At 49.9% G+C, this 26,477-nt stretch overlaps 1 protein-coding gene across 1 annotated transcript; it reads left to right on the top strand.

Annotated features, from left to right (window-relative positions):
* The first annotated feature begins 8,632 nt into the window (after window positions 1-8,632).
* Window positions 8,633-25,462, top strand: SOX9 (SRY-box transcription factor 9). The gene is made up of 3 exons (XM_080378136.1): window positions 8,633-20,730; window positions 21,830-22,083; window positions 22,690-25,462. The coding sequence occupies exons 1-3, from the start codon at window positions 20,300-20,302 to the stop codon at window positions 23,475-23,477; spliced, it is 1,473 nt and encodes a 490-aa protein (XP_080234262.1). The 5' UTR covers window positions 8,633-20,299; the 3' UTR covers window positions 23,478-25,462.
* Window positions 25,463-26,477: the final 1,015 nt, after the last annotated feature.

Below are 26,477 nucleotides of genomic sequence, written 5' to 3' on the forward strand. Positions count from 1 at the left end.
TCCATTTTCCAGCAACCCTATTGCCCTTCAGGGGAGCAATGAAAACCAGATCTTTTGAAGATATGATCCCAAAACAGCCATCATGCCCCACCTGCGCTGGGTGGTCCTACAAGCTCCTGCCCTGGGCAGCGCAGGAGGACCTCCAGCGTCCCAGCCCCGGCTGGTCCCCGGATCCCGACCCAGCAGGATTCCTCTCGTTCTTCACATGGACTTTCACACTCAAACCAAACATGGGAGAGGAGCTGCCAGGAGCACGAGCAGGTGGTGGTAGTGCCCGGGGGAGGACGGGCAGGCTCAGCCAGCCCTGGCGACTTTCCCACACTTTCCATGATCCCTTTTTATCGGCACTGTGACAAAAGATGTCAAGGACTTTCTAACAGTGCAAAAGGTGCCTCTCTGGCCTTATGGGGTGGCACTGGGGAGAACTTGCCTTCCTACAAGGGGTCCCTCTTTGACCCAGCAGCTGGATCCAGGGCAGCTCTGGGCCCGACATGGGGGAACACCTCGGTGCCATCCTCGGGAGCAAAATACTCCAAAAAAGCCCCACAGCCAGCAGCCCCCCCTTACTGTCCAACCCACCGGCACCAGCTCCTGCAAAACAGCCCCAGGGCAGAGAAAAAGTTCCCCCACATATGAGGGGGTGAGCAGCAGTAATAGGAGGGGTAACAGCAAACAAAAGCTCTTTGGACACTTAAACAGGCTCAGAACCCCATCGGGAGCCCAGGACCGTGGCGGTACAGCCCCGGGAGGAGTGTCTGCAAAGTGCCCAAATACCTGCATGGCCCCTGTTTCAGCAAAAGGCTTTTGGAGGGGCCTGGCTGGCTATCAGTTTGTTTAACACAGTATCCTGGGAGAAGCAGAGACACCTCCCCGAGCCAACAGTTCTAGCAACTGACCCTTCATCACACCCCATCCTCCTCCTCACCCTCTTCTGCACGTGCAGCCTCTTCCCACGGCTGTGCTCCCTCTCCCTGCTCGTTTCTAGTGGGATTTCCAGCTTTTTGCAGCAGGTCTTGAAGGAAAAGTCAAAACGAAAAGCCTGGCAGTGGCAGGAGGATGATGAAGGTTTAAAGGGAGGGAACTTCTTGGAGGAACAGGGGGTTACTTGCTTGGAGAGTCGTATGCCCACCACCGCCCTTCCTCCCTGCCAGTTCCTCGCTGTTTACCAAAAGGCACAGACCAACCCAGACCGGCACAATATTCACCAGTTTCCATGCACCTACTTCCAATAGCCTGCTCTTCATCCCTGCCAGGTAAAGTCCTGGGACACAGGCAGGATAGAAAGAAAGTTTTTTCTTATGGCAGCTCCTAAAATTAAGACTCACAGAACAAAAAGGCAAAACAACAAAAAAAAAAAAAAAAAGGCAAGAAACTGCGTAAAAATATTTGCAACATTTATCTTAAAGCACTACTGGAACAAAAGGCATCAGTAGTGAACTCGGGTCTTGCCCACAGCACTCGAAAACTGGCCAGTTCCATTAACACAGTAAAGGCAACATGCAAGCGTCTGTACATATTATCTTTTTTCCACATAAGGATACATATGTAATTTTTCCCACAGAACTTTGGACTAAATGGAAAGTTGGGCTAGGAATCCTATGAGAAGAGAACAGAATTTCCCAGGAGATTTCCATACTTCCTCCCGGCGCTCAGGCCGGAAAGCTGGTGCTGTGAGAATTGTCCTTCTCTGGGTGTTTTGGCCCATCCTCTTCCAGTGCCAAACAACCTGGGGCCAAACGGATGGGAAACATCAGATCACCTCTGTTTTTTTAATTAAAAAAAAAAATGATGTAAATATTGTTCAAAATTTGGATAGAAGTTCAGACTTGAGAAGCCATTTTCAAACGGGGAGTCTGCAATCGAACACGGGCTGTGAAGTTATCCGAGCCTGAGGTTGCTCCAAAATGACTTTGCTTTGCCGTGGGACCCACAAGCAGAAATCCCAAGCCACCGATGCAACCCTGACCAGGCACCCTTTGGAAAATGGGACTTCAGCTCTTTGGAGGACACCTTGTTGACATTTGTTCAACAATGAGGCATCCACCTTTGGCATAAAAATATTCTATCCAAGGGAGAGAGAGGGGGATCAGCAGGTTTTCGAGGAAAAAAAAACAACCAACCAACTTTCCTCACTTCATGGCTTGATCCTCCCCAGGACTGGGGGGGTGAGGCCATTCCACCTGCATTCTTTGGGACAGAAATACTACATACAGTGAAACTTCTCTACTAAAAAAAAATATTTTCATTGTTTCTTAAGTTGGGCTAAAGACACTTTTCCTTATTGGCTAGTGTATCAAAGAAGCAATCATAAATCTTACCTAATTTTTAGAAAGCAAGGCTCTGTAAAGAAGATGGAAATGCAACATGCAGCCCTGTCATACTTGGTTACTGTCCCCATCAGTAGCCCATCCAAAAAGAGCCCCAGGAGGCCAACAATTTGCCCTAAGCCAAAGAAAAATTAATTTGTGACTTCAGAACTTCAGGCAGACTAGGAAAAATGACGGCTTTAATTTTTTGCAGACCTATAATAACGAACCGCTTTCTGTTCAGTCACAGACAGAAACCTGCAGAAAATGCTTTGCCCATCTGCTGCATCCCACAGAGCAACACAGCATCTGTAATTCTTTTTTTCTGTCTAGAGACTAGATGGCAGGTCCTTGGGAATCTCATTGCATCACTATGTGTGTGGAGCAGTACAGGCAATGATGCCAAAAAAATCCGGTTTCTAAAGAGATAGAAAATAAGGACTGGGTACCAGCTTAAAAGCAAACAGAAAACAAGATGTGTGGATGTCCCTCAGTTCCAAACATCCCCACTACTACATAAACAAACCCCACCAAAACTATCTGACCTTGCACCATGGATAAGGTTTCCCCAGATCTGTCGCCTCTGCTGCTGATTTTGCCCTGATTATCACCAAATGCCAAACCCATTTCTTTACAGTAGCTTTTTCAAACCTGACTGCTTCCAAGTGGAAACCAAATTCAGCCACAGTCCCATCACCACCCAACACCCACATAGGGATCTTCTCTGTACAAGTCCTTCCAATTCAGAAAATACAAATCTTAAGGGAAAACACCAAGGAAGGATCTGAGGAGCTGGGCTGGGGCTTTTTCTGACTTCAAACCCTTGAGGTCTCACCTTTGTGAAGAAAGAGCATTGCCCACACCCAACTCTGTGCACAAAACCAGCCCTGTGCGCTCAGCAGCGGTAACTCACCCACATTTTGGACAGTAATTAGCACCGTGTGTGTCCTCCCCCCACCCCTGCCCACGCTCAAGGAGGCCTCAGGTCGGCAAGGAGGAGGTGGGAAGGGAAAGGAGGGGTGTTCAGAGTGAATTTCAGACTTTCGCATCCCCTCTCCAGATGTGCCGGGTAAGCAGCCGGGAGTGGAATCTGACCCCGGAGGAAGGGATTTAAGACATGATTTAGCAGTTTACCTCCAACGTTTGTCCTGAATTTTTTACGGAGCGGTTCGAAGTCAAGCTGAGAAGTTTCTCAAGCCCTTGTCCAAGCTGGCAGGGCCGCCGTGCCGGTGCCAACCCTTGCCCCGTACTTCCCCGCAGATTCTAGGAACTTCACCCGAGCAAGAGAGGAATTTTTCTGCAGCCTCCCTCCCTCGCCCTTGTACTTTTTGGCCGGGACTGCGTAATACCATTTGGCCTGTCCTGGCAGCCAAGTGCCAAGGTATATATGTACGTACCGATCAAAATGAATGGAGCTGCTGAATTAAGTGTTGGAGCAAAACCCCGCAGGACAATAAAATCCATTGATGGTGGAGTGGAGTCCAAGTCTCCATTGCTCCAAGCCAAAGCTCCCACAGCAGAGCCCTCTGCTGTGGGATGGTCACCAGCCTCCCAGCTGGATTGCTCCTGGGGAAAAGCCACTTCTCTCTGGAAACATGATGGGCAGACCTCTGCTGCCAGCTCAATGTGGGTTTATGTCTTCTTTCGGATCACCTACCACCTAGTCTGTAGCCATCTCAGAAGCTGCCCAAACCCACACCCACTGGAAGAGGAGTCCTGGTCACCCAGTCCACATAAACTGAGACAGGGCATGGTTGAGCAGGCACTGGTTTAAGCCAGGTCCAGCACATGCCCTGGCAGCCTGGTGACTCAAAACAATGATGGTTGCATGTGCCTTTGCCTTCCAATGCTTTCCTTTTGCCATGCAAAACAAAAAGTGAAAGCAGCTTCCAGTTGCCACGCTGAGTTTGGGAGGGAGAAATCTCACCATGACTCATAAACGGAGCAAATTCAATACGGACAGCCATTGACAGGGGATAAATAGTAAAAAACCTGTAGGATGTCAAATTTACAGTTGCTCTCTGGCTCTTTTCTGACTGTAACCACACTTTAAACACTAGTTTATGATGCAAACAGCCAGCAACCTACTACTGGAAGCTTGTGGAACGAACTACCCACTTTGCAGAGATAGCAACAGCCCAGGTAGACATGGGCAAGCCAGCTCATTTGAAGGCTGAGCCAGGACAAGACGACTTGCTTGGCTCTGGGATGCAAACCACAGCTCTGAGCCATTGATGCTGCCCATCTGCATGTGAAAAAGCAAACATATAAATAAAAATTACTGTGAATGGCAGAAAACGATGCTGGAGAGCATTCCCACTGGCTTGGCTTCTCCTTAGCCCTGGAAGCAGAGCTGCACCGCAGCCAGTGCTCGGCCAGAGCCAGCCTGCACTCATTCGCCCACCTCTGCGCCGGGTGTGCAGGCTGGGCTGCAAACCCTCTCCCACCCACGCTTGTTGGAACAAGGAAGAGGCTGTACGCTCACAGCTTTTAAAAATTATTAATGAAAACGCCAATGGGTTGGTCATGGCTTTTTTTTAAAAAAAAATAATAATTTGGTTTTGAATGACACAAACCCTCCTGTATTGCAAAAGCTCATCTACCACACATTTGCCAATGGTGGAGTCTGCTTTCTGCAGAGGAATGATCCATGATCTGCCAGGGTTTTGGGTAAGGATGGAGGTTGGAAAACTCACTGAGCTGCCTCTGGGATGGACCTGCTGCATGACTGCAAGAGCTTGTTTCAGCTTTCTCCTGTGGTAGCTTATTTCTGCCGTTGAAGGCAGGAGAGATTCATGCTTGATGGTTGCAGCATTGCCACGGAACTGGTTCCTGGGGGGTGCTGGCAGTGACACCCCAGTACACACGTGGAGTCCATAGTACAGCAAACGGGCCAGGCAGATTCTGCACTGCGTTCCCCGCTCGCACACAGCCGCTCCCCAGCAGCTCTTGAACATGTAACACCTTTGCTCTGTTTGCTGGATCTTTAAAAAAACCCCAAGACGAGCCCAGAAAGGTGCTGGTTACCCAACCTGAAAGGTGCCGCAACAAAAAAACCTGCAACCTCAGCCTCTTATTTTTACTTCTTTTTCTAAAAGTTGTGGAGTTTTCCTCTGTGTGTCCATGGATCTGTCATTCTGATAGCTTCAAAAGTTATTTAGATAAGCCGACCCTTTGGCCAGTTTCAAGCCCATTTGGGAAAAGGAGCTGCTAAAGGATGGAGCTGTTACAGAAGATGATCAGGGAGAGGAAGAGAAGCCTATGGACATGGTGACTGAGAAAGGACTGCCCTGTGGGCACGTGTCACATAGATGCATTGGACAGGAGAGAATTAACCCAGAGAAAGCTTTTGTGAATGCCCCAGTAATGGGAAAAGCTTTCACCCATCTACTCTGCTAACAGAGTAAGGGTTTCTCCACCCTTCACCCCACCTTTGGAACAGGATTTATAGGACGGGAGCAATTTATTTCTAGCGATCTTGAGCCAGGTGCACAGTAGTGGCACACCAGCACCGGAGCATGGTCTTGTGTCACACCCAGCACTCAGCTCTTCTGAAAAGTCCAGCCATAACCTCTTACATTTGCTGCTCACCACATTCCTGCACCCTGTGCCAATGCCACTGCAGAGGCTGGGACTCTCCAGCAGACAAAGCACACAAAAATGGCCATAAGAGACCGACAAGGTCACACCGTGCCGTTCGCACGCATTCACCAGCCCCTATGGCTTTCTCCACTGCAGCAAACCCGGCCACTGCAAGCCAACCCTACTGATCACCCTGCAGTTACCGGCAGATCTCATTAATGCAATTCACCCTCCTGAAGATCATAATTTTAAAGAGAGAGAGAGACAGGTGGCACACCCTTCAATAGAGAGGTTTTTCGTAATGGTTAAACACTGGCCTGCAGCCAGACCGCAGCTCTGAAAGCTCAGGGGCAGGAGGAAGGGACTTGGGAGCTGAACTCCAAATTTCACAACTGGTCCCATGCACGCACAGGGACGAGCCCAAACCCCCACATTCGGGAGGCTGAAGTCAGATCTTGATCTGAATTCGGTGGCTTGGGCTAGTTTCAAGAATCACAAATTACCTCTACTTATTATTAGTAGTAATAATAAAATGTTATTTTATGCAGGAGCTTTGAGGCTCATTGTGATATGCAGACAAGCGGTTAGACCAGGGGTGAAACACACAGCTGGCAGGAGTAGGTGGGATTTGCATTGTCTCCCGCAGCTCCCGGCACCGAACTCTGCCCGAACCCCGCGATGGGAACATGCCATGTGCAGGTCTCAGCACCACCTGAGCTCCGCGCCAGCCCCCAGCCCCAGCCTGCCAGCGTTCACCTCAAATCCCCGCTCCCAGCTGCACAAAAGCAGAAGATCAGTGTCCTGGACCTTCACCGTGAGCACCACCAGCCAGGTTTGTCCCCTGCAGTGGCCACAAGCCCGGGGCTGGCTCTTGGTCTTCTGCCATGGAAGAAATTTTACCATGGAGAAGCAGGATGAGGTCAGACACCAAATCAGTTTGGCGCAACCCACGCTAGCTCAGGTCTGCATACAGCAACCTTGTTGGGCTTTGGGGGAAAACTTGGTGAAGACGGTCATCTAGTCTTTCTTGTATTGCCCAGTTTTGGAGTTTGTTTAGTAAAAGAACCAAAATTGATAAATAAAGATGTTGCTTCAACCTACAAAAAAAGGAGGGAGGCCTGGAGCCTGGAGAGGACCTACTGGAGCACTTCTTTCCAACCGGACTTCAAATGGATTTCCAGGAGCTCAGCCTGAGCTGCAGAACACCTTCACCCAGAGCCAAACGGCACCAGCAAAACCCACTGCCTTCCCTAGAAAAACACCCCAACAAGCAGCATTTCTGCTGATGCCAAATGCTCCACCAGCTCCCACCAGCTCAGCAACCCCAGCCCCTCAGGGGACAGTTTTGTTTCTCTGTCTTCCCTCGCAATGCAAAGCCTCCCCCGTGACCTTCAACCAGGGCAGCGTTATCAGACCGGCCGCTTCCAGGCTGGGACCACTGGAATTGCTGGTCGTGTTCCTCAATCATGTTTGCAAACAAGCCCTCATTTCCCGCTGGCTGGGCGAGTGCCGGCACTTTGTCCCTTTGAATCCTCGTCTTCAGCCAACGGCACCAAACACTGAGCAGTCCTCACCGCAGATGCTCAACGCCATCAGATTCAAGGAGTGGGTAATTAATATTGAAAGGTGTGATTGCAGCCAAGCAGGCTGGCTAATCAGCTACTGATTTTGCTCTAACATCCTAGATCATTTAGAAATATAATCTGGAGGTGGTGGGAGGGACAGAGGAGCACTAACAGGAATTACTGTGGAAATGCCGTATCCCTTTCCACGTCTAAACACCGCACAATTACAGCAGTGACTCGGTTACTTCCTTATTCATCAGGCCAAGGCCAAGTTCCCAAGCTAAGGAACGTGGATGTATTTTTTCCTCTAGCCCTATTCTGCAGCAGGTCAAATGTAGCTCTGCAATACCGCAATCCTTCCCAGGCTGCTGCATTAGCAGCTGGATCAGGAAAAAAAACCTTTGGGGTGAGTTTGGTATCTCTGCCTCCCTTAAATCATAAAACACCAATATCCATTTCCTATAACATTGCTGTAACACAGACCCAAGCTACCCGCAGGAGCACGGCCAGACCAAGGCTGCTCAACTGATGCAGCTCTAAGCACAAGGCAAGAGCAGGAGGACACACTCACACTACAGTTTGGAGATTCATCACAGGTCATCAACCCCGTGGATCTTGTCAGGCCATTAAAGCGAAGGATTGCTGTGACTACGTCATGTCCAGGGATTCCACAACAAAACAGTTCCTTTGAAATTCCATGCAAACCAAACCCCATGTTTCACGTATAGGGTATTTTATACCCTATAGGTATAATTCATGTATAGAGTATTTTATAAGTATTTATCTTGTAGATGGGCTACATTAATAATTAGGGTTCTGTTTCGATGAGTTGGAGACTGCAAGGAACCACCTGGTTGATTGGGCTTCAGGGAGCTATCAGTGGCTTATTGAAACTCAGAGCCCCAGACCACCATAGCTGGGACCTCCGCAGAGCAGGTAGCTCTCCGAAATTACTCACTCCACAGCTGACACCTACCACCGCATCCCTCCACCACTCCGGTCTCCCTTATCCCTAACAACATCTTTCCACCAAATAAGCCATCCCAGGGCAAGCAAGGGCATGGTCATTTTGCAAAGCACTGTAGATCTCCTTGGCCAAGCTCTTTGTAAGCCAGAAAAACACAGGGGAAAGCCGATACTGTGCTGAGAATCCTGTCCCCCCTTTTCTGCAGACCTGTGAGCCCATCAGCCTGCTGGGACACAAAACACTCCCCAAGCCACAGCCACAGGCTGTTGTCTCACCTTGTGCAAAGGAGATTAGAAGCCAGGATCTTACGCTACAAACAATGAAGCTCTCCGTCTCCTAGATTTGTGCAAATCATTGCTCTCCCTCCCCTTTTTAATTAATTGAAACAATCCCTCTGCAAAAATGTTCCCGGTTTTTCAACCCAGGATGGTTTCCACACCTTCCCCCTCCCACTGTCAGAGGGGAGGATGGCCCTGGGATGCCAGCACGGTGGGAAAGGACACAGACCTGCCCTCTCCTCACATGGGAATCAGCTGCAGCGAGCCCGCATCCCTGCGACAGCTGTTTGTTTTGGATGCGAAGCCTGGTGCCTTGGGTTAGATGTTACTCAAACTGACCTTTCCTGTTTTGTGAGTCAACGGTCTCAGATCAGGCGAGTCAGGCACAAGATGTTGAAAATTAATCAGCATCTGGGGCTGGCAGGGAACGGCTTGATTGCAGAAATGGCACGTGGTGGGAGCAAACAGCCTCATTCTCTCAGCTGAGGCGAGGACCTTGAATGCTCTGCTAAAAAGCCTTCCTGGGGCCATCATGAGCCCCTGCAAAAGAAAGGGCTTATAAAGCACCGAGCGGTCACAATCCCACCACAGAGTCAGCTGAAAGCACTCAGCATCCTGCAAGGTCAAACTCCAAGTGCTGATTGCCAGGGCTCAGCCCGCACGGGAGGGATGCACTGAGTGCCCTGGCAGAGCTCCCAGTTGAGGGTGGCAGCACCAGGCAGGCAGTGAATGGGTCACAGCATGGGTTTCCTTAGCGCAATCCACCAGATTCCCCTAAAACAGTCCAATAATTTCTGGGATTTGCCTTAAGAGCCTTACCGAGGCAGAGAGGTCCCCTCTCATGTGTGGACACACTCCACAGCCACCCAGTTGTACTCCTGGCTTTTTCTTCCACGAATGCTGCCAGACCAGTAAGACTGGATTTTATTTTCTTCAGGGGATTTTTTTTTCTCCTATCCCAAGATATATCTCTCCAACCCCAGCAGTACAGAAAAAATGTAGGCACTATCTGTGTAGTTTCAGGTAATTTTGGAGACCTCAGATTCATCACCTTCTCAGGGACTGTTGCTCAGACTGTCTCAGAGAACCAGCATCTCGGAAATTATTCAGTCTGGACACCAAACCTGGACCGTTAGACCCCAAAAGATAAAAGTGACAGACAAGTAGCTAAATAAAAAGCCCATGAGGAGTTGTACGGGCAGCAGGAGACAGGTGCCTGCCTTCCTACAGATAGTCCTCAGCATCTGTGGATTCTCTGAGGTCTAGTACAGGGGAAGCTCACGTTGCCATTCTTTTTCTCAGCAATGTTTTACTGTATCTTCACAAATTACCGAAAAAAAACGATCTCTTCAACATCCTCTTTGTCGAATTTGGCTGAAATTGGAGCAGGAGTTCAAAAGGAGGATGCAGGGCGCTGGTGAGGGAGGATGAGACACACACATACACGCTCACACTTTGTTTGGTTTGAGTTCAGGCACACAAAAGGGACGCTAAGAAGCCTCAGTAACAGGAGGATGAAAAAAAAGCCAACCCAACTGTTTTATAAAGAGCAAACACTCCCCACTGCCAGGCCCCGGGGCCGGTGGCATGAGGACAGTCCCGTCCCAGGACTGGCAGAGCAGTGCTGTCCTGGCCAGCACGGATCCAAAATCCTCCTTTGTTTCTCAACTTGGCTCTTTGAGTTTTCTTTGCTTATTTTTTTTCCCCTTTTTCTTTTCTTTTTTTCTTTTTTTTTTTTTTTTTTTTCCCTAAGGTAACAATACCTCCTTTCAGGCACTGCCAAAGTCCTACTCAAGCCCACTCAGATAAGAGCTGGCAGGAAAGGTAACTGCCATCAATATTTTGGTGAATGTTAACTACCTGAGGACAGACTGGGTGGGGGATCACAACAGTCGGTTGCGAGCACCTGGGCTGTGTTTAAAAACACCACATTAAAAGTCATCTCCCTCCCTGGATCCCCTTGAATTCCCAGTAAAGTCTCTCCAGCGTAAGTGGCTGTAAAAGACAGCGCTTAGCGAGTCGGGACTAAGCCGGCAGTCATGCTCCACACGAAGGTACGTTTCCATGATGCTTCTTTTGCGGCCGTTTCACTTACTCCACTAAAATATTATTCTTCAGCCAGAGTTTATTTTGGATAAGTGTGGCAAGTAGAATTTGTAGCCCTAAATTCTCAAGTGCAGGCTTCAGAATTAAATGTTAAAATAAAAAATAAAAATAAATTAAAACTGGGGATGTCTTTTTTTTTTTTTTTTTTTTTTTTTTTTTACTGGGGTTTCCCAAAGAGCTGCAGGCTACCACTCCCTCGCCCAGGATATGGGATACGGGAAAGCGGCATTTTGTCTGGTAGCACCTGTTTTCATCCTTCTCTTCAAAGTTAAAAATCATTTCGTATGTTATGAGTAGGAACCCAGGATTACGATAAAGAGTGGTTTCAGACTGACAGCAAATTAAACTGCAAGCCAAGGTATATATACACCATTCGGAGACATATTTATAATAGGTTTTTTCCTAAAACCAGAAAATATAATGATATTCTGTCATGGAGTCTGAGACTTTCTGTGTTATTATTAAGACATAGCAAACATTTCTAGGTAAAAAACTGGGAGCTGGATGGTGTTATTCTCAGAATAAACTTTTCCCACTTAGCAGCAGGATGATTTTTTTTCTCATGTTCATGCAAAAAAAGTATGATTTTTGCCAAGCTAAATGGCCAGTGCATATTTCTAATCTGTCACAGATAGGAGAGGCAGGTAGACAGGCAGACGCAGAAAAACCAGTACTCCCTGCCCTCCGATTTCTGTTTTTCTATCACACTCCGCCTTGCTGTATTGCTTTGAACGCACTGAGTGTGATGCTGGTTTTTCTTTTAACCGTAAGCGCACCATGCCTGCGACAGCCGTTCCTTCTTTTTTGGTACATAAAATGAAGCAAATGAAAATAGAAGCAAAATGGAATAAATCACAGAACCATAGAATCATTTGGGTTGGAAAAGACCTTTAAGATCATCGAGTCCAGCCGTTAACCCAGCACCGCCAAGCCCACCACTAAACCCATCCATCAGTGCCACAGCTACACGTCTGTTAAATACCTCCAGGGATGGGGACTCCACCGCTTCCCTGGGCAGCCTCTTCCAGTGCTTGACAACCCTTGCGGTGAAGAAATTTTTCCTGAAATCCAAACTAAACTTCCCCTGGTGCAACTTGGGGCTGTTTCCTCTTGTCCTGTCCCTTGTTATCTGGGAGAAGAGACCGACACACACACACACACACCCCAGCCCCTGTCAGGCAGCTGCACAGCCATCAGGTCCCCTCCAAACCTCCTTTTCTCCAGACTGAACCCCCCCAGTGCCCCCAGCTGCTCTTCATCAGACTTGTAGACTGCTGCAAAATTTCATTGTTAAATAAATATTTAAAAAAAAAAAAAAAGTTAGTTCTGTTTACAGATCAAATAGTGATTTACAGAGAAATTCAAACAGCAGCTCTGTCTCGGCTGTCCAGCACCAGAGCAAGGGTGGGTCCATATGGGGACCTGGACCTCGGACCAGCCCCAGGGCAGGTATTTAAAATCAGCCTTTAATTTCAGTGCCTTTTAAATAAAGCTCACAGTCTTTACCCCAGTCCCTTCGGACACCCACCCCGCGAAACTCCCTTAATCACCCGGACGGGCCAAAAAAGGATGAAATGGGTGAAGCAACCGTGAACTTCTCAGAGGTGCTGGTCTGCCAGGAGCATGGTGCCAGCCCTGAGTCCCTGGGTGCCCAGCAATGCCGTCCAGCCGCCACCATCAAAACCAGTCACCTTAAAAATGGCTTGAAAAGCTTTTCCCATGGAAAAAGGAGCCTGGGAGCTGCTCAGTGATGTGTCCCTCTCTCCCTGGGACAGAGCACCCTCAGCATCTGTGGGGAACTGGAAAATGATGTCCCACACTCAGCAGCATCCTTGGGGCTAGGAAAACACTCAGCACTCATTCCCAGCCACATCCTGTCCCTAACTGATGGAGACACACAGCCACATACAATGGCGGAGAGACCAGGGCAAAAATATGACTAAATTTAAGCAGAGCAAACCCTGTCTCAGCATGCCCCGCAGTGGGTGCCCATCCCCGAAGGGACGTGCACAAAGCCAGGCACCGAGCGGTGAGGGACCGGGGTGGCCCAGAGCACACCCTCGGCTCTCCCCGCTTCCAGCAGCCCCGAGGAAGAAATGCAACACAAAACACAAACAAGTTTTTATCTAAATTCTTAGACATGTCTTAAGATTTTTGTTCTATGTAAAGTAAAATATTTATATAGCACTCGGGCACACAGCTACGCACTTGGCATAAAAGAGGAACAGCAAGGCACAGATATACATATTTTCGGTATATGCGAGTGCATGCATACGTGAGTCTGTCTTTAGATATATACATATAACTAAAACAAATCCCTGTTTATTACTCAGTAGAGAAAACTGCAGGTTTTTTACATAAATAATCCCAGTGTAAATAAACTCCCCACCCTGAGCAAACTAAAAGTGATCCCATAGCAGATTTCTCTATTTTTCAAATAAATCATCGTTCCACCCGAACATGGACCTGGCAGCTAGAATTTCCAAATCACTCAGGAGCAGCGGTGGGATGGGAGCTGGAAACAACCCAAACAAACAATTTTACAAGTTCCAGAAGTCAAATGCCTGCACACCCACCCCCCACCACCACCATACCATATCCACCATCCCTTTTTTTTATATATAATTTCTTTTTTTTTTTAATTTGAAGAGCGGGAGGGTTGGGCACCGCCGCATTCATTGGCCCATAGGAAATCAGTGACCCAGGGACATCTGCAAGCCATTAGGACACAGACTTCAGGTAGCTCCCAGAAACACGTGCTGTCCACATTACACCCTCCAAGTATATTTCCACAACTTTACTTCTCCAAATAAACAGTCAGGCTCTCCCCGCATTAGCAAGGAGCTGCACAAACAGGTAGAGAGAATGGCAGTTTTATTCCCCCTTCCAATTCTGATGGATTTCTTGTAAGCTGTTGCTGGGCTGTGTAATTTGAACTATTGCTTGGAAAACATAATAGGGCCAGTTTAAAATTACAGCCATTTATTTATCTGTATGTGACTATGAAACATCATGTACGATTTGCACAGCGTGTTAGTTCGCTTCCACACTATACCCAAACTGCTGCCTATAGGAGCATGTTGTAAGGAACTAATGGTTCAAAACAAAACAATATATATATATGTATATTAACTAGAATCCACCAGGGTTTATAATTGGGTGGAGAAATATTTTGGGTTTTTTTTAATTTATAAGCAGCTTTTATACCTTCTAAAGCAATCCTACTTCTCTTTAAACTCACTGAGAGCTTTCACGTTGCCATGCACGTCCCTGCACAGGCACAGGGACATGTGCGGTGCTGGCAATGCCGACAGCGGGGCACTCATGCACTTATAAGAAAAAACGGGAAAAAATGGGTAGAAGATGCTGCTGACCACATGTTGCCAGCATTTGCTTTAGGGCATTTTTCCTTTTCTGGAGAGCTCGGTATTGTTATGAATGAAAACTACGTCTTTTGTCCTCATTACCGGAGCTTTACTTTTGGCTTTGATCAGTTTACCTTGAGTGATTCGAACCAGATTGATTTATCTTAGCATCTGATGGAGAACTGCTTCCAGCTCTGGCTGACAACCGCTCCGCAGGGACGGCCGGGGGATGCCGGGGCTGGCAAACAAGGCAAATCCGCAGCCAGCAGCAGACCAGCAGACATCACCGATCAGGCCAAAAGTATTCACATGCATTAAAGGTGCACCTCGAAAAAATAAAAATAAATTAATAATAATAATTCTCCTCTTTTTCTCCCAGGAGAAACACCCAGCACTTTGGGGAGGGTATTTCCATTCCACTTTAACTAAGCCTGATAAATTTTCCATTTACTCAAGTTTGCAGAGCTTCAAGCCAAACACTGCAAGCCAATAAATAAATAAATAAATAACCCAAAAACGTATCGCTTTAATCTCCAGAAAAGAGCATTTGTGAAGTACAAGGTTATGCGCGGTGGTTTCCAGCTGTGGGAGAAAGAGCAGCAGAGAACGGCGAGGTTATGTCTATTTGCTATGGTGGAGCCTGCGCCGGAGCCAGGGAGTGTTCCAACTCCTCCGGCGCTGCTCAGCTCAGAGATCCGGACTCCAAAATGTGAGCGAGGATAAATCCGTCGCTGGATTTTCCTTTGGGGGAGCAGCTCAGCAAACTGGGGAGCTGCCCATCAGCACCGGTATTTCTTAGTAGCAAAGTTAAAATCCCCATCTTTCTCCCTCCTTTTCTCAGCTTCTCATATTTTCAGCATTTTCAAAGTTTTTTTCCAGGGGGGGAAATCTTTTCTCTGATCCAAAAGACGACAATGCCTTTACTGCCATCCCTCAGGCTCAGCCTAACCCTGAGCACCTCAGCAGGATCTGGCACCCAGGCGCTTCATGTTCCCAGGATTATTTTTTAAGTGGTAAATCTTAATGCTATTTAAAGTGATGCTATTTCACCAGCCACAATGAGTGTGCAGTTATTTAATAGCTAAAACAGACAGACATGGTCAAATTAACACTGCCACCCAGCTCAGCCCTTGTAAATAATCAGAATCATTTTACAGCAGCGCTGAGGTTCTTCCGAAACTTCTGAATTTCCTTCGTTTTATTCTATAGAGTGAGTCCATCGAGACAGTATTTTTAGGCATGAATTAAAACATTGTAAAAGCAAATATCTTCCAGGCACTTGCCTCGGAGTCTTCAGACTCCCTGTTACCTTACACGCTGAAAAAAGGGGGGGGGGGGGGGGGGGGGGGGGGGGGAAATGCCCATCCTTCAGCTTCCTCACCCATTCCCAGGTCAGCACGTGCCAAGCTTGAATCAACACACCCTATTGTCTCCAGCTCAAGCTTTTGAGGACGGTATATTATCATGACAAGCTGGAGAAACAGATAGTTGTGGGGGGGGGGTTTAAGTAGAATAATGATGTAAGTATACAGTGTCAAGGAATTCTTAGCTAAATTTACAAAATGCATAACAATTCTGCCCCCAGTACATCACCAACCCCCTACCACTCTTCCTCTCTTTTTTTTTTTTTTTTTTTTTTAACTGTACAATGACCTTCTGATAAGGACATGTCAGAACGTGCCTGAGAAATGCTCGGGCTTTTGAAAAATAAATAGATATGACCACAGGACCACAGCTTTGCGCAAGGCGGAGGCTGCAAACCCTGCACAGGAGGCCGGGGCAGGCGTGTCCAACAGCCCCGACGCGAGGTCACCTCTGGACCAGCTCGACTCCTCCGTGGCATCAAGGGTCCCCTTGGAAGGGGCTCGACACCAGCCTCATGTCCTGGGGACCATGGCTGATCCCATGGCCCTTGGGCAGGTCACACTAGAAACCCAGGTGCAAGCTCCATTCCTGCATCCGTAACGCTTTTGAGATGGGAAAGAAATACGTGTCGCTCAACGCAGGAACGCCTGGATCGGAAATATGGGAGATACCTGCCCTGGAGACCTGACCACGACTTGAAAAAGGTGATGGAAGAAAACTAAAACACGAATATCTTGTGTTGCACATAAAAACATTGAGCCGCAGCCAAGGGGGTGGCTGCCCCCCCCCCCCAGCTCACAACCCTCGTTCCTTAGAGAGGAAAAACCCAGAGCACGCAAAGGCTGTTTGGCTGCTGGAATTATTTGGTGCTTGGTGGGATGCAGCCTAATTCTCATTTTTAATAAAATGTCATTGTTGAGGAAGGAGTGATTTTTATAGGAGGGAGTGATAATTACACTGCAATTAGCTGCGCTGCACCACCCCCAGGACCTGCCTGCTGAAAGCCGCCATCCAAAACCACTAGAGCAGACGGTCCCAGAAAAATCCAAAGGCACTATCGTATGTGGTGTTCGTGTTTTATGCCATCAAAACAGTTTTGATATCAAAATTAAGCAATCTGGTGCAGGAATGCCTTTTTTTTTTTTTTTTTTTTTTTTATAGAATTCCACTACAAGCCAAACCTTGCAGTTTTGCCCCTGTTTCACACCATGGCAAATGTGAGCAGGGAAAGCGTTTCTCTGGAGGGGGAAGCAGCCCCAGCTTCTCCTTGGGTTTCTCACTGACTGGGGGAGATGGACTGGAGCACAGAGGTGCTGCTGGCCCTGTGTGACATCAGAGGGGACGGGGTGACATCACAGCCTCCCTAGCAAAGCCAACACCCATCCAACACCCATCCCTTGGGGGGTGGGGGAGTGTAAGACCCCCTGCAGCGGGGAGGAGAGGCACACAACTTTAGGAAGGAGCAAACTTAATCCAGCTCAAAGGGGTAGCTGAATACACACACACACACATCCCCCCAGACACCAGTAAAATATAACTGATTTCAGCACCGCAGATCTGATGCGTATCAATATTGTACTTTAAATGTTTAAGAGAAAAACCTCCCCAAACACCCCAGGTGGGTGCTGTTCCCTTTGCTACCAAGACTCCTGTCTCCTTCCCTCTCTGCTCAGAGCCCGGGACAGATTGTTTCTTAAAAACCGGTGATTTGGTTTAGCACAAGGCAGAAAACCCCATCAAACAAGGGCTACAATCCACGCGCTTCTTGCTGAAAATCTCTGCCACGGTCCGAGCTTGCCACTTATGATAAAACAATGTTAATTCTTTAAAAAGAAAAGAAAACTTCCATCCTGACGTAAAAGCAGCAACAGCTCATCGCTTGAAAGGAAACTTCTAGCCTTGCAAAACAACTGCGATTAATCAACTTGTCCATATTGCCTAAATAGCCCATAGAACAGGAATTAGAAATAATAATTCAGAAATCATAAAATTACATGTGATAACATAACTGGAAAGCTCATTTCCATTTCTCTTTTGTTTATTGTTCATACTTGTCAAACCACTTTCTTTTCTTAAAACAGATTCTTTTCTAATGAAAAGGCAGAGTCCCTTTCAGCAGATGGACTTTCAGAATGAAAAACGTTCTAATTATTACACTTTTCATTAAATCAATTATCCTCCCAAATTGTTTTTCTGTTTATCTCTGCCAATCAGCAGTAAAGCCATGGAAAAATCTGTTGTCACCATATTTTTCTCCTCCAGGTACATTTGTTCAGATTTTTGCTACAGCAGCTCCAGCTGAGATAAGAACAATCTACTGCCCGAGTTTTCTTTGATGTTCCTATAACAAATAGATATATTAAAAGAGATTTGTTGAGGTAAATTCCACTCACGCACTAGCCTAGAGCTAAAATTGCCAAGGGAAAATATTTCAAAATTATGTCCTTTAGCATTTGCTATAGCTTTACCTTTTTCACTGCAAATAACGACAGACAATTCAGCACATCTTCTCTTGGGCTACTGCATATTTAGCAAAGTGAAAGGCATGTAACGCTGTGAAAACCGTCTTCAGTGTCACAGGCATGAGAAACCCCAAATGCTCCTGAAGAAAAACACCCTCTGCTCTCAGTCCCCCTGTTCTTTCAGACAAAGGCTCTGGAAGCAGGACAGACACTTACCTTTAAACTCACCCAAAGAAAACTACTTTCCAAAAGTTTGCAAGGAAAAAAAAAAAATCTCAGGGAAAGATAGCAAGGACAAGCAGGGTCTACCAGGATGATTGCTTTCAAACGCATTTATTCAGAGCTCCTTCCCCCACTGCCTTTTGCATTATTAAAAAAAAAAAAAAAAAAAAAAAAAAAACAACAACAACCTTTTTTTTTACGTGCCATTTCCAATACCTTTAAAACCCACTTATTAAGGTCACGGTGACAATCGTGATAAGGGATCCACACCAGGGACCGGCTACAGAGCCGGCCGCTGCCCCAGGCTCGTCCACCAGGACAAAGCCTGCAAATTAAAGCAGCAAATTAAAGCGGCTTCGATAAAGCACCAACTTTAACGCTCGAGTTGAAATGAAAAATTATGCCCTGCGTGTTCGGTGCCGGGGGAGGCGGTGGAGGTCTCTGCCCCCCGACCCGGGCTGGCGGAGCCCCGTCGGGGAAGGGACGCGGGTCGGGGGCGCCCAGGTCCCCTCCTCACCAGAGACCCCCACTCCTGGAAACCTTGAGAGATGCCATCTGCTCTGCCGGCCACCCCGGCACCCGCTCCCCTCTGCTAGCACCCCGAAGCTGCGTTCTGACGGGCACGGGGAAGCGATTGGCAGCTAAGAAGGAACATTCTGCCCGCTTCGCTGGGAACAGAAATATTTGCGTTTTTCTAGAGATAACCTGGAGACCCCCCCGCGCTGTTTTGTTTCGATGACAAGAGCTGGTCACCCCGGGAAAACTTTTTTTTTTTTTTTTTTTTTGGGGGGGGGGGGGGCGGGGGCAGCTTCCTTCCCCTTGCGGAGCTCCCGCACGGGCTCCGCCGGCAAAGTCCGCTCCCTCGCCCCGCAGCAGGGCAGGCCGGCCGGCCGGGGAGCAACGGGGCGGCCCCACCGGGCTGGAACAACGTTATGGAAGCAATATCGGCGGGGGGGCTACACGGGGCGGGGGCGACGCGGGGGGATGCGCGTCAGCTCCCCCCGACACAACCCCCGTGCGTTTAGGGGTGTTCTCGGTTCCACGCCCCCCGTGTCCCCCCCCGACTCTGCGCTGAGCGGGGGCGGGGGGCGCAGCGGGCGCGGACGCCACCCCCCTACCCGCCCCCGCCGCGCCGTTCCTGGGCTTTTGGCGCCCCCTCTGGACAGCAGCGCGCACCGCCCGCGGGTCCCGCCGCGCCGCGCTCTGCTCCGCTCCGCGGAGTCCCCGGCCGGCGCCGCGCTCCTCCGCCGCCGCTCCGCGCCGGCGGGAAAACCCACGGAAAGGCGGCGGAGAGCGTGCGCGTGTGTCGTCCCCCGTGCTGGCCGCACAACCGCTGAAAAACCAGAAAACACCGCGGCGGGCGCAACGCAGCCCAGGGGCGCGGAGGTCCCCCGCCTGCGACCCCGCACCCGCGCAAAGGGCCGCGCCGCGCCGCCTCCCGCCCTCTCGCCGCCGCCCCCTGCGCGGCGCTGAGCGGCACTGCGCGCCCGCCGGCCCCGCCCCGCGGCGCGGCGCAGCCAATGGCGTGCGCGCCAGCCCCCGGGGGCCGGCCGCCCATTGGCGGAGCGCGCCCGAGCCGAAATCGCCGCGCAGAGTATTTATTCCCGCGCCGCGGCGCGGGCCGCAGAGCCGCGCTGGAGACCGGCGGGGCGCGCCCGCCCCCACGCTGCCCACCGACGGCCGCCCCGGCCCCGCGCTGCCCAACCAGCCCCGGCCTCCCGCCACCCCGGGGTTTTGGGTTTTTTATTAATTTTTTTGTATTTTTTTTTTTCCCCTGACTTTTCTCTCCTACAACTTTCAAAAGTTTCTCCTCCTACCCTTGTTGGGTTTTGGGTCTTTTTTTTTCTTTTTTTTTTTTTTTTTTTTTTAACTTAGACGAGTAGGGGAAAACAATAATAATAAAAAACTTTTGCAAACTTTTTCCAGCTTTCTCCTTCCTCTCCCTAGCTGGGCTTCACACTGGTGGAGACTCCAGTCGCTCCTAGTTTTTCCATTTTTAACCATTCCCTGCCCCTTAGCCACCTGATTTTTTTTTATTATTATTTTTTCATCCCCTGTTGCCCCCTCTGCCACTGTCTCGCATGAATCTCCTAGACCCTTTCATGAAAATGACAGAAGAACAGGACAAATGTATCTCCGATGCCCCCAGCCCCACCATGTCGGATGACTCGGCCGGGTCCCCCTGCCCCTCTGGATCCGGCTCGGACACGGAGAACACCAGACCCCAAGAAAATACCTTCCCCAAGGGTGACCCAGACCTGAAGAAGGAGAGTGACGAGGACAAGTTCCCGGTGTGCATCCGAGAGGCAGTGAGCCAAGTGCTCAAGGGCTACGACTGGACCCTGGTCCCCATGCCGGTCCGGGTGAATGGATCCAGCAAAAACAAGCCCCACGTGAAGAGACCCATGAACGCCTTCATGGTGTGGGCACAGGCGGCCCGCAGGAAGCTGGCGGACCAGTACCCGCATCTGCACAATGCCGAGCTCAGCAAGACCCTGGGCAAGCTCTGGAGGTGAGTGCGGAGGCTGAGACCGGGCAGTGGCGGGGGAACGGGGGATGCTGGGGGTCCAGGCTGCAGCCTGCAAAGTCCACTCCAGCAGCCAGAGGAGGTGGAGGAGGAAGGAGAGGATGGCTGCAAGGCTGGAAAACTCCCTGAAAACTTTTGCATGTGCTAGCAAACTTGTTTGGCATAGAAGAAGCCAGAATAGTAGGGAAAAAGTTGGGAAAGTGGTTCCCTGTGGCTGCCTTCTGATCTTGCAAGTGGTTTCTTTCCCTTGAGCAATGCTCCGGGTGGAAACTGGTCCCGTTGGGCAGGAGGGGGCTGGGCAGGGGGCTGGCAGGACCCCCCACTGCCACCCAGCCAGCCTCCACAGCTGGGCGAGCAGGGCCTGCCTTGGCGATTGTTTGTTTGTGCGTGCTCTTGTCCAGGGGAAATGATGGTTTTTCTGGATTGCATCAGCTTGGCCCGGGAGGAGAGGCGATGCGGGGCGAGGGGAGGGGGTGGGAGAAGCCGGGCGCAGGGCAAGCGCCGGGGATGCTGTGCCAAGCCCTGGGTGGGTGGGTGGGTGGCTGCGATGAGTGGTGCATGGCTGGGTGCCCTCCAACTTCCAAAATAAGCAGGGAGGGGAGAAAAACAGAAGGAAAGTGAGTCACCTGGCCGCCTCTTACTCTGTGACTGCAGAAGGGAGGAGGAGGGGGGGGGGCTGGAAATCCTAAATTTGCGGCCGCTCTTGCGGCAGGAGTAGAAAGCAGTGAGCAAAGCTGCCCTGGCAGGCAGCGACGGGGCCCTCGCCGAAAGCACCCCGGGGACCGGACGGGTGCCCTTGCAGGGACGGACAGAGTGGGGAGGGCAAGGGCCAGACCCTGCCGTGCCTCTTGCACCTCTTGTTTGGCCACCAATGCAATCTAGGGGGGCAGGGGGAGAGGAAGAGGGGGGCAACAACTGGCATGTGCCCCAGATTGGGGGTTCAACATTTGGGGGGGTTGCATTGCTGTTCGGGGGGGATCCAGGGGAAAGGTTTGGGCTACTGTTAATGCCATAGTGGGGGGGGAGCTGCTAATGCCCCCCCCAAGCTGCAGCTGACCTCTCACCCCATCCATGTCCCCCCCAGGCTGTTGAACGAGAGTGAGAAACGTCCCTTCGTGGAGGAGGCCGAGCGGCTGCGGGTGCAGCACAAGAAGGACCATCCCGACTACAAGTATCAGCCGCGGCGGAGAAAGTCGGTGAAGAATGGGCAGTCGGAGCAGGAGGAAGGCTCCGAGCAAACCCACATCTCCCCCAACGCCATCTTCAAGGCGCTGCAGGCGGACTCCCCGCAGTCGTCCTCCAGCATCAGCGAGGTGCACTCCCCCGGGGAGCACTCGGGTAGGTGTTCAGGGGGTGCTGTGGGGCAGGGGGGTAAGTCGCGGCTACCTAAGGAAGGTCGCATCCCAAACCAGGGGAAATTGGGATGAGGTAAGAGGCGGTGGGGAAGGCGAGAGACCCAGAAACATGGTGAGAAGGGGATGGCTGCACCGTGGGAGGGGCAGAGCTGCCCACAAGCCTTGCCTGCAGCACGGGCACACCAATGCTCGCCCCTGTGTGCCAGCCCCTACAGCCACCTCCACCCCCTCTGTCCATGAGAAATGCAAACCCGTATTTAACAGGAAAAAAAAAAATGGACCAGAAGACAGCCCCACTTTTGCAGCTGAGGTCTGAAGGTTGGATTATTTAACCCCACGCGATACATCGGTGCTGATGGGGCTCGTATCTGTGCTCCTCGCACCTGAGGATGTTTGTGTTACCCTACACAACCGCTTTCCAAAGCAAATGCGCTGTTATCCAGCCGGGTTAACTAACCACAGACCGTGGGTTAACTATTAATGGCCTTACCGTGTCTGGCAGCACCCCCCCCCCTCAGGGAGCTGTGGGCACAGGGCTGCCCAGCCACAACACCCCCTTCACGCCCGTGCCCTTTCCTTCCTCCCGCAGGGCAATCGCAGGGCCCCCCCACGCCCCCCACCACCCCCAAGACGGACGCGCAGCCAGGCAAGCAGGACCTGAAGCGGGAGGGTCGCCCTCTGCAAGAAGGTGGCCGGCAGCCGCCCCACATCGACTTCCGAGATGTGGACATCGGCGAACTCAGCAGCGACGTCATCTCCAACATCGAGACCTTTGACGTCAATGAGTTTGATCAATACCTACCCCCCAACGGCCACCCGGGGGTCCCGGCCACCCACGGGCAGCCTGGCCAGGTCACCTACACGGGCAGCTACGGCATCAGCAGCACGTCGGGCTCGCCCGCTGGGGCTGGCCACGTCTGGATGTCGAAGCAGCAGCCCCAGCCGCCGCAGCCCCCGCCGCAGCCCCAGCCGCAGGCACAGCACGGGCTGCCGGCGCTGAGCAGCGAGCAGGGCCAGGCGCAGCAGAGGACGCACATCAAGACGGAGCAGCTCAGCCCCAGCCACTACAGCGAGCAGCAGCAGCACTCCCCGCAGCAGATCAACTACAGCTCCTTCAACCTCCAGCACTACAGCTCCTCCTACCCCACCATCACCCGCTCCCAGTACGACTACACCGACCACCAGAACTCCAGCTCCTACTACAGCCACGCTGCCGGCCAGAGCAGCAGCCTCTACTCCACCTTCACCTACATGAACCCCACGCAGCGCCCCATGTACACCCCCATTGCAGACACTTCTGGGGTCCCCTCCATTCCCCAGACCCACAGCCCACAGCACTGGGAACAGCCCGTCTACACACAGCTCACCAGACCCTAAAGCCATTAAACAAAAAGAAAGAAAAAAAAAAAAAGAAGAAAAAAAAGTAATTAAAAAAAAAAAAAAAAAAGAAGCAAGAAGAACGGAAAACTTCTGCAGACTTTTTCCTTCTTTGAAATTAAAATAATAATTAAAAAAATACGCTAAACTTCAAGCTAGCGGGGAGGAGAGAGCGCCTGGAGCCTTCTGCACTACAGCTACAGCATCCTCCAGGAAGCGGCCAGACCGCTCTGAGAACCGGCAGAACTCGGTACAGACTTGCCAAGGACTGGACTTTAACTTTGCTTCCCGGGCGCGGTGTGGAGATGAGATTTCTAACCAACCAGCTCAGCTGTCTTATTCTCTGGACTTTTGTAATGATTTTTTTTTAGCAGTAATTAAAAAAAAAAAAAAAGAAAAAAATGGGGAGGGGGGGCGGGGAGAAAAGAGAAAACTCAGAGTCCTCTGTGAGGAATATTCTCTATTTTAAATATTTTTTAGTATGTACTGTGTATGATTCGTTACCAATTTGAGGGGATTTATACATATTTTTTAGAGAATTTTTTTAAATGCTCTTATTTTTCCATCAGCTAAAAAATGACACTTAGTGGAGCAGTCCTAGGTTTTCTTGCAGAGGTATTTTTGTATAGATAAGTGTCTTTTTCTCTAAAAATAAAAAAAGCGAAATGGCGTGCTTTTAACTGGGAACAAAGCTCTGTGAAGTGGCCGGCGTCAGGCTTGGCGATGGTCAGCTCTGCAAGCTGAGATTGTGCGGGGATGAGCGTGGGAGAGGCTTTATTTTTCTAACTCATAGCAAAACCAGCCAGGAGGAGATTTTAACTTTATTTTTTAAAACCTTGAGCCTTAAGAAAGAAAAAGGTGGTTGTTGTTGTTTTTTTTACAAAAAAAAAAATAAACCCACACACAAACCAACCCCCCCACACAGCAGAAAGTGCTGTCCCGAAGCCTTAAAGCAGCCCTGCGATAATCACTTGTCCCCAGCTCTGCCCGTCCCTGGGCTGGGGGGGGCTGAGCTCGACCCCCTCCGGGCAGCCCCCCCCAACCCGCCCCGTCTGCCCCAGGCCTGATGCAAAACCCATCCAGGGGCTCCTCTCTGCTTGCGGAACATCACAGATACTTTAAATTATTTATTTTGTGAGAAGAGCAGTTTTAAATCACAATTTTCTTTTTCATTTTGTTTTTGGTGGTTTTTTTTTTAACCTCCCTTCTATTTTAAGTCCTTTCAAAAGCAATTGCATTTGTCGGAGCATTATTTGGAAGGTAACCGTGCCTGTTAAATTATGGTCTAAACTGTAACCAGTCCTTTATTTATCTCTTTAATTCTTTTTTTATTATTATTATTATTCTTTTTGGAATCTGTGTCCTGGGTTTGTACAAACTTGTGCTCTTCCTTTTTTTTCTTTTGTCTTAAGGATAAACTGGAAAAAAAAATAATTTGTACAAACTAAAGATTGCAAATGTAGCGTATCACTGAATCATTTGCCTTGTTTTCTGCCTCAGCTCTCTGGGACACATGAGCTCGTGCAAGGACGAGACCCATCGCCCCGGCTGTGCCGCGGGGGCGGCCCCGTTTTAGCCTTCCACCCCCAAACTGGCATGAGGTGGGGACACTGACATTGGTGAAGCTGTGGCTGAACAGTTAAGGATTGCTTTTTAAAAAAGACAGCGAACTTTTTTTATTTAAAAAAATGATATATTTGTTAACATTTTTTTTTTAGGGATTCAGTAGAAGAAAGAAAAATCTTAAAGCACTCTTATAATATGGCATCCTTCTATTTCTGTATAAAAGCGGATCTTTTTAAAGTATTTCTGTAACTTAAAAGACCTGTCATTTAAATCATATTTTGTCTTTAGGTAAGTTTTTGTTTTGTTTGTTTTGTTTGCAAGATCCTTCTCTTTGTGAAACTTACCTTTTGTTTGTTGTTTTGTTTTTTTTTTTTGTATATTATTGTTTGCAATAAATATACATTGTATCAAAAGTTAAACAGACCACCTGTGTCTGATTTATTAACAGCCTTCAAGCAAAGCTGGGGATGAGCTGAAGCCCCAGGATGGTTTTGGCTGCACTGGGGGGGACTGGGTATGTCCCTCCCCTTTTCCTAGTGCAGGTCCCCGGAGCCAGCCGGAGAGTAAGCGGAGCGAGGGAAGCCTTGGCAGGGCGTAGGGAAGCACCGGGATTTGGAGATGGGAAAAACCAGACTTGGCTGTTCTGGGGGTGATCTCCAAAGGTGACAAACGCGCTCTGGCTGTCCCCAAGCCACGCTGGCTCTGGCCGCAGGCGCCGGGGGGTTGTCTGCTCTGAGTTGTCCCGGTTTGGGGTGAGCGGGCAGAGAGGGGCTGCCAGGGGGGTCTGAGCTTTCAGGTCATTCTTATAAAATTTCTCGCCAAAAAAGCTGAAATCCCCTAAACAGCCAAGTGGGACATGTATCATCCTCAAAGACCAATGTCACCGTTTGTCTCAGAGATGCAGCATAGGCACCTCAGCAAGGAAAGACACAGCCCACCCCCACCTCCTGGCATTGCTTTTCCTATCAATCCCATCCCAGATAAACCACTGCTCCAAAACCGCCTGATTTCCAACCCTGCTGCTCCTTGGGAGCAGCTCGCTGTGCTCCAGGCAATCCAGCCCATTGCCACCTTGCCCCACCTTAACCTGCAGCATCACTTGCCATACCCCTGCCCTGGGGCACCTCTGTGCTGAGCTTGGCCAATCCTCTGCCCCACTGGTTTGCAACACTGAGAAGCATTCACACCGAGAAGCATTTGCATCCTCTGCCCGGCTGGTTTGCAACACTGAGAAGTGTGCACCGGCTGCGGGCATCCTTGCAGAGGTCACTGGTGACGGCACAAACCTGTGTGAGTCCCCTCCCCTCCGTTCCCTCCAAGGGCACAGTTATGCACATATGAAAACTTCCCCCAGAATGTCATAACTTGACCCAGGCTGTGTGGAAGACGCAGGTACCACGCGGCAGCCCCATGCCACGAGCCCAGCAGGCTACA

The sequence above is a fragment of the Falco punctatus genome, assembly GCF_963210335.1.
Source record: "Falco punctatus genome assembly, chromosome: 1".
NCBI classification, from domain to species: domain Eukaryota; kingdom Metazoa; phylum Chordata; class Aves; order Falconiformes; family Falconidae; genus Falco; species Falco punctatus.

What these genes read in the sequence shown, in the direction of transcription:
- SOX9 (XM_080378136.1), top strand. Translation starts at nt 20,300, where the DNA reads ATGAATCTCCTAGACCCTTTCATGAAAATGACAGAAGAACAGGACAAA. An exon ending in ACCCTGGGCAAGCTCTGGAG is followed by an intron (nt 20,731 to 21,829) that starts GTGAGTGCGGAG and finishes TGTCCCCCCCAG; the next exon opens with GCTGTTGAACGAGAGTGAGA. An exon ending in CTCCCCCGGGGAGCACTCGG is followed by an intron (nt 22,084 to 22,689) that starts GTAGGTGTTCAG and finishes TTCCTCCCGCAG; the next exon opens with GGCAATCGCAGGGCCCCCCC.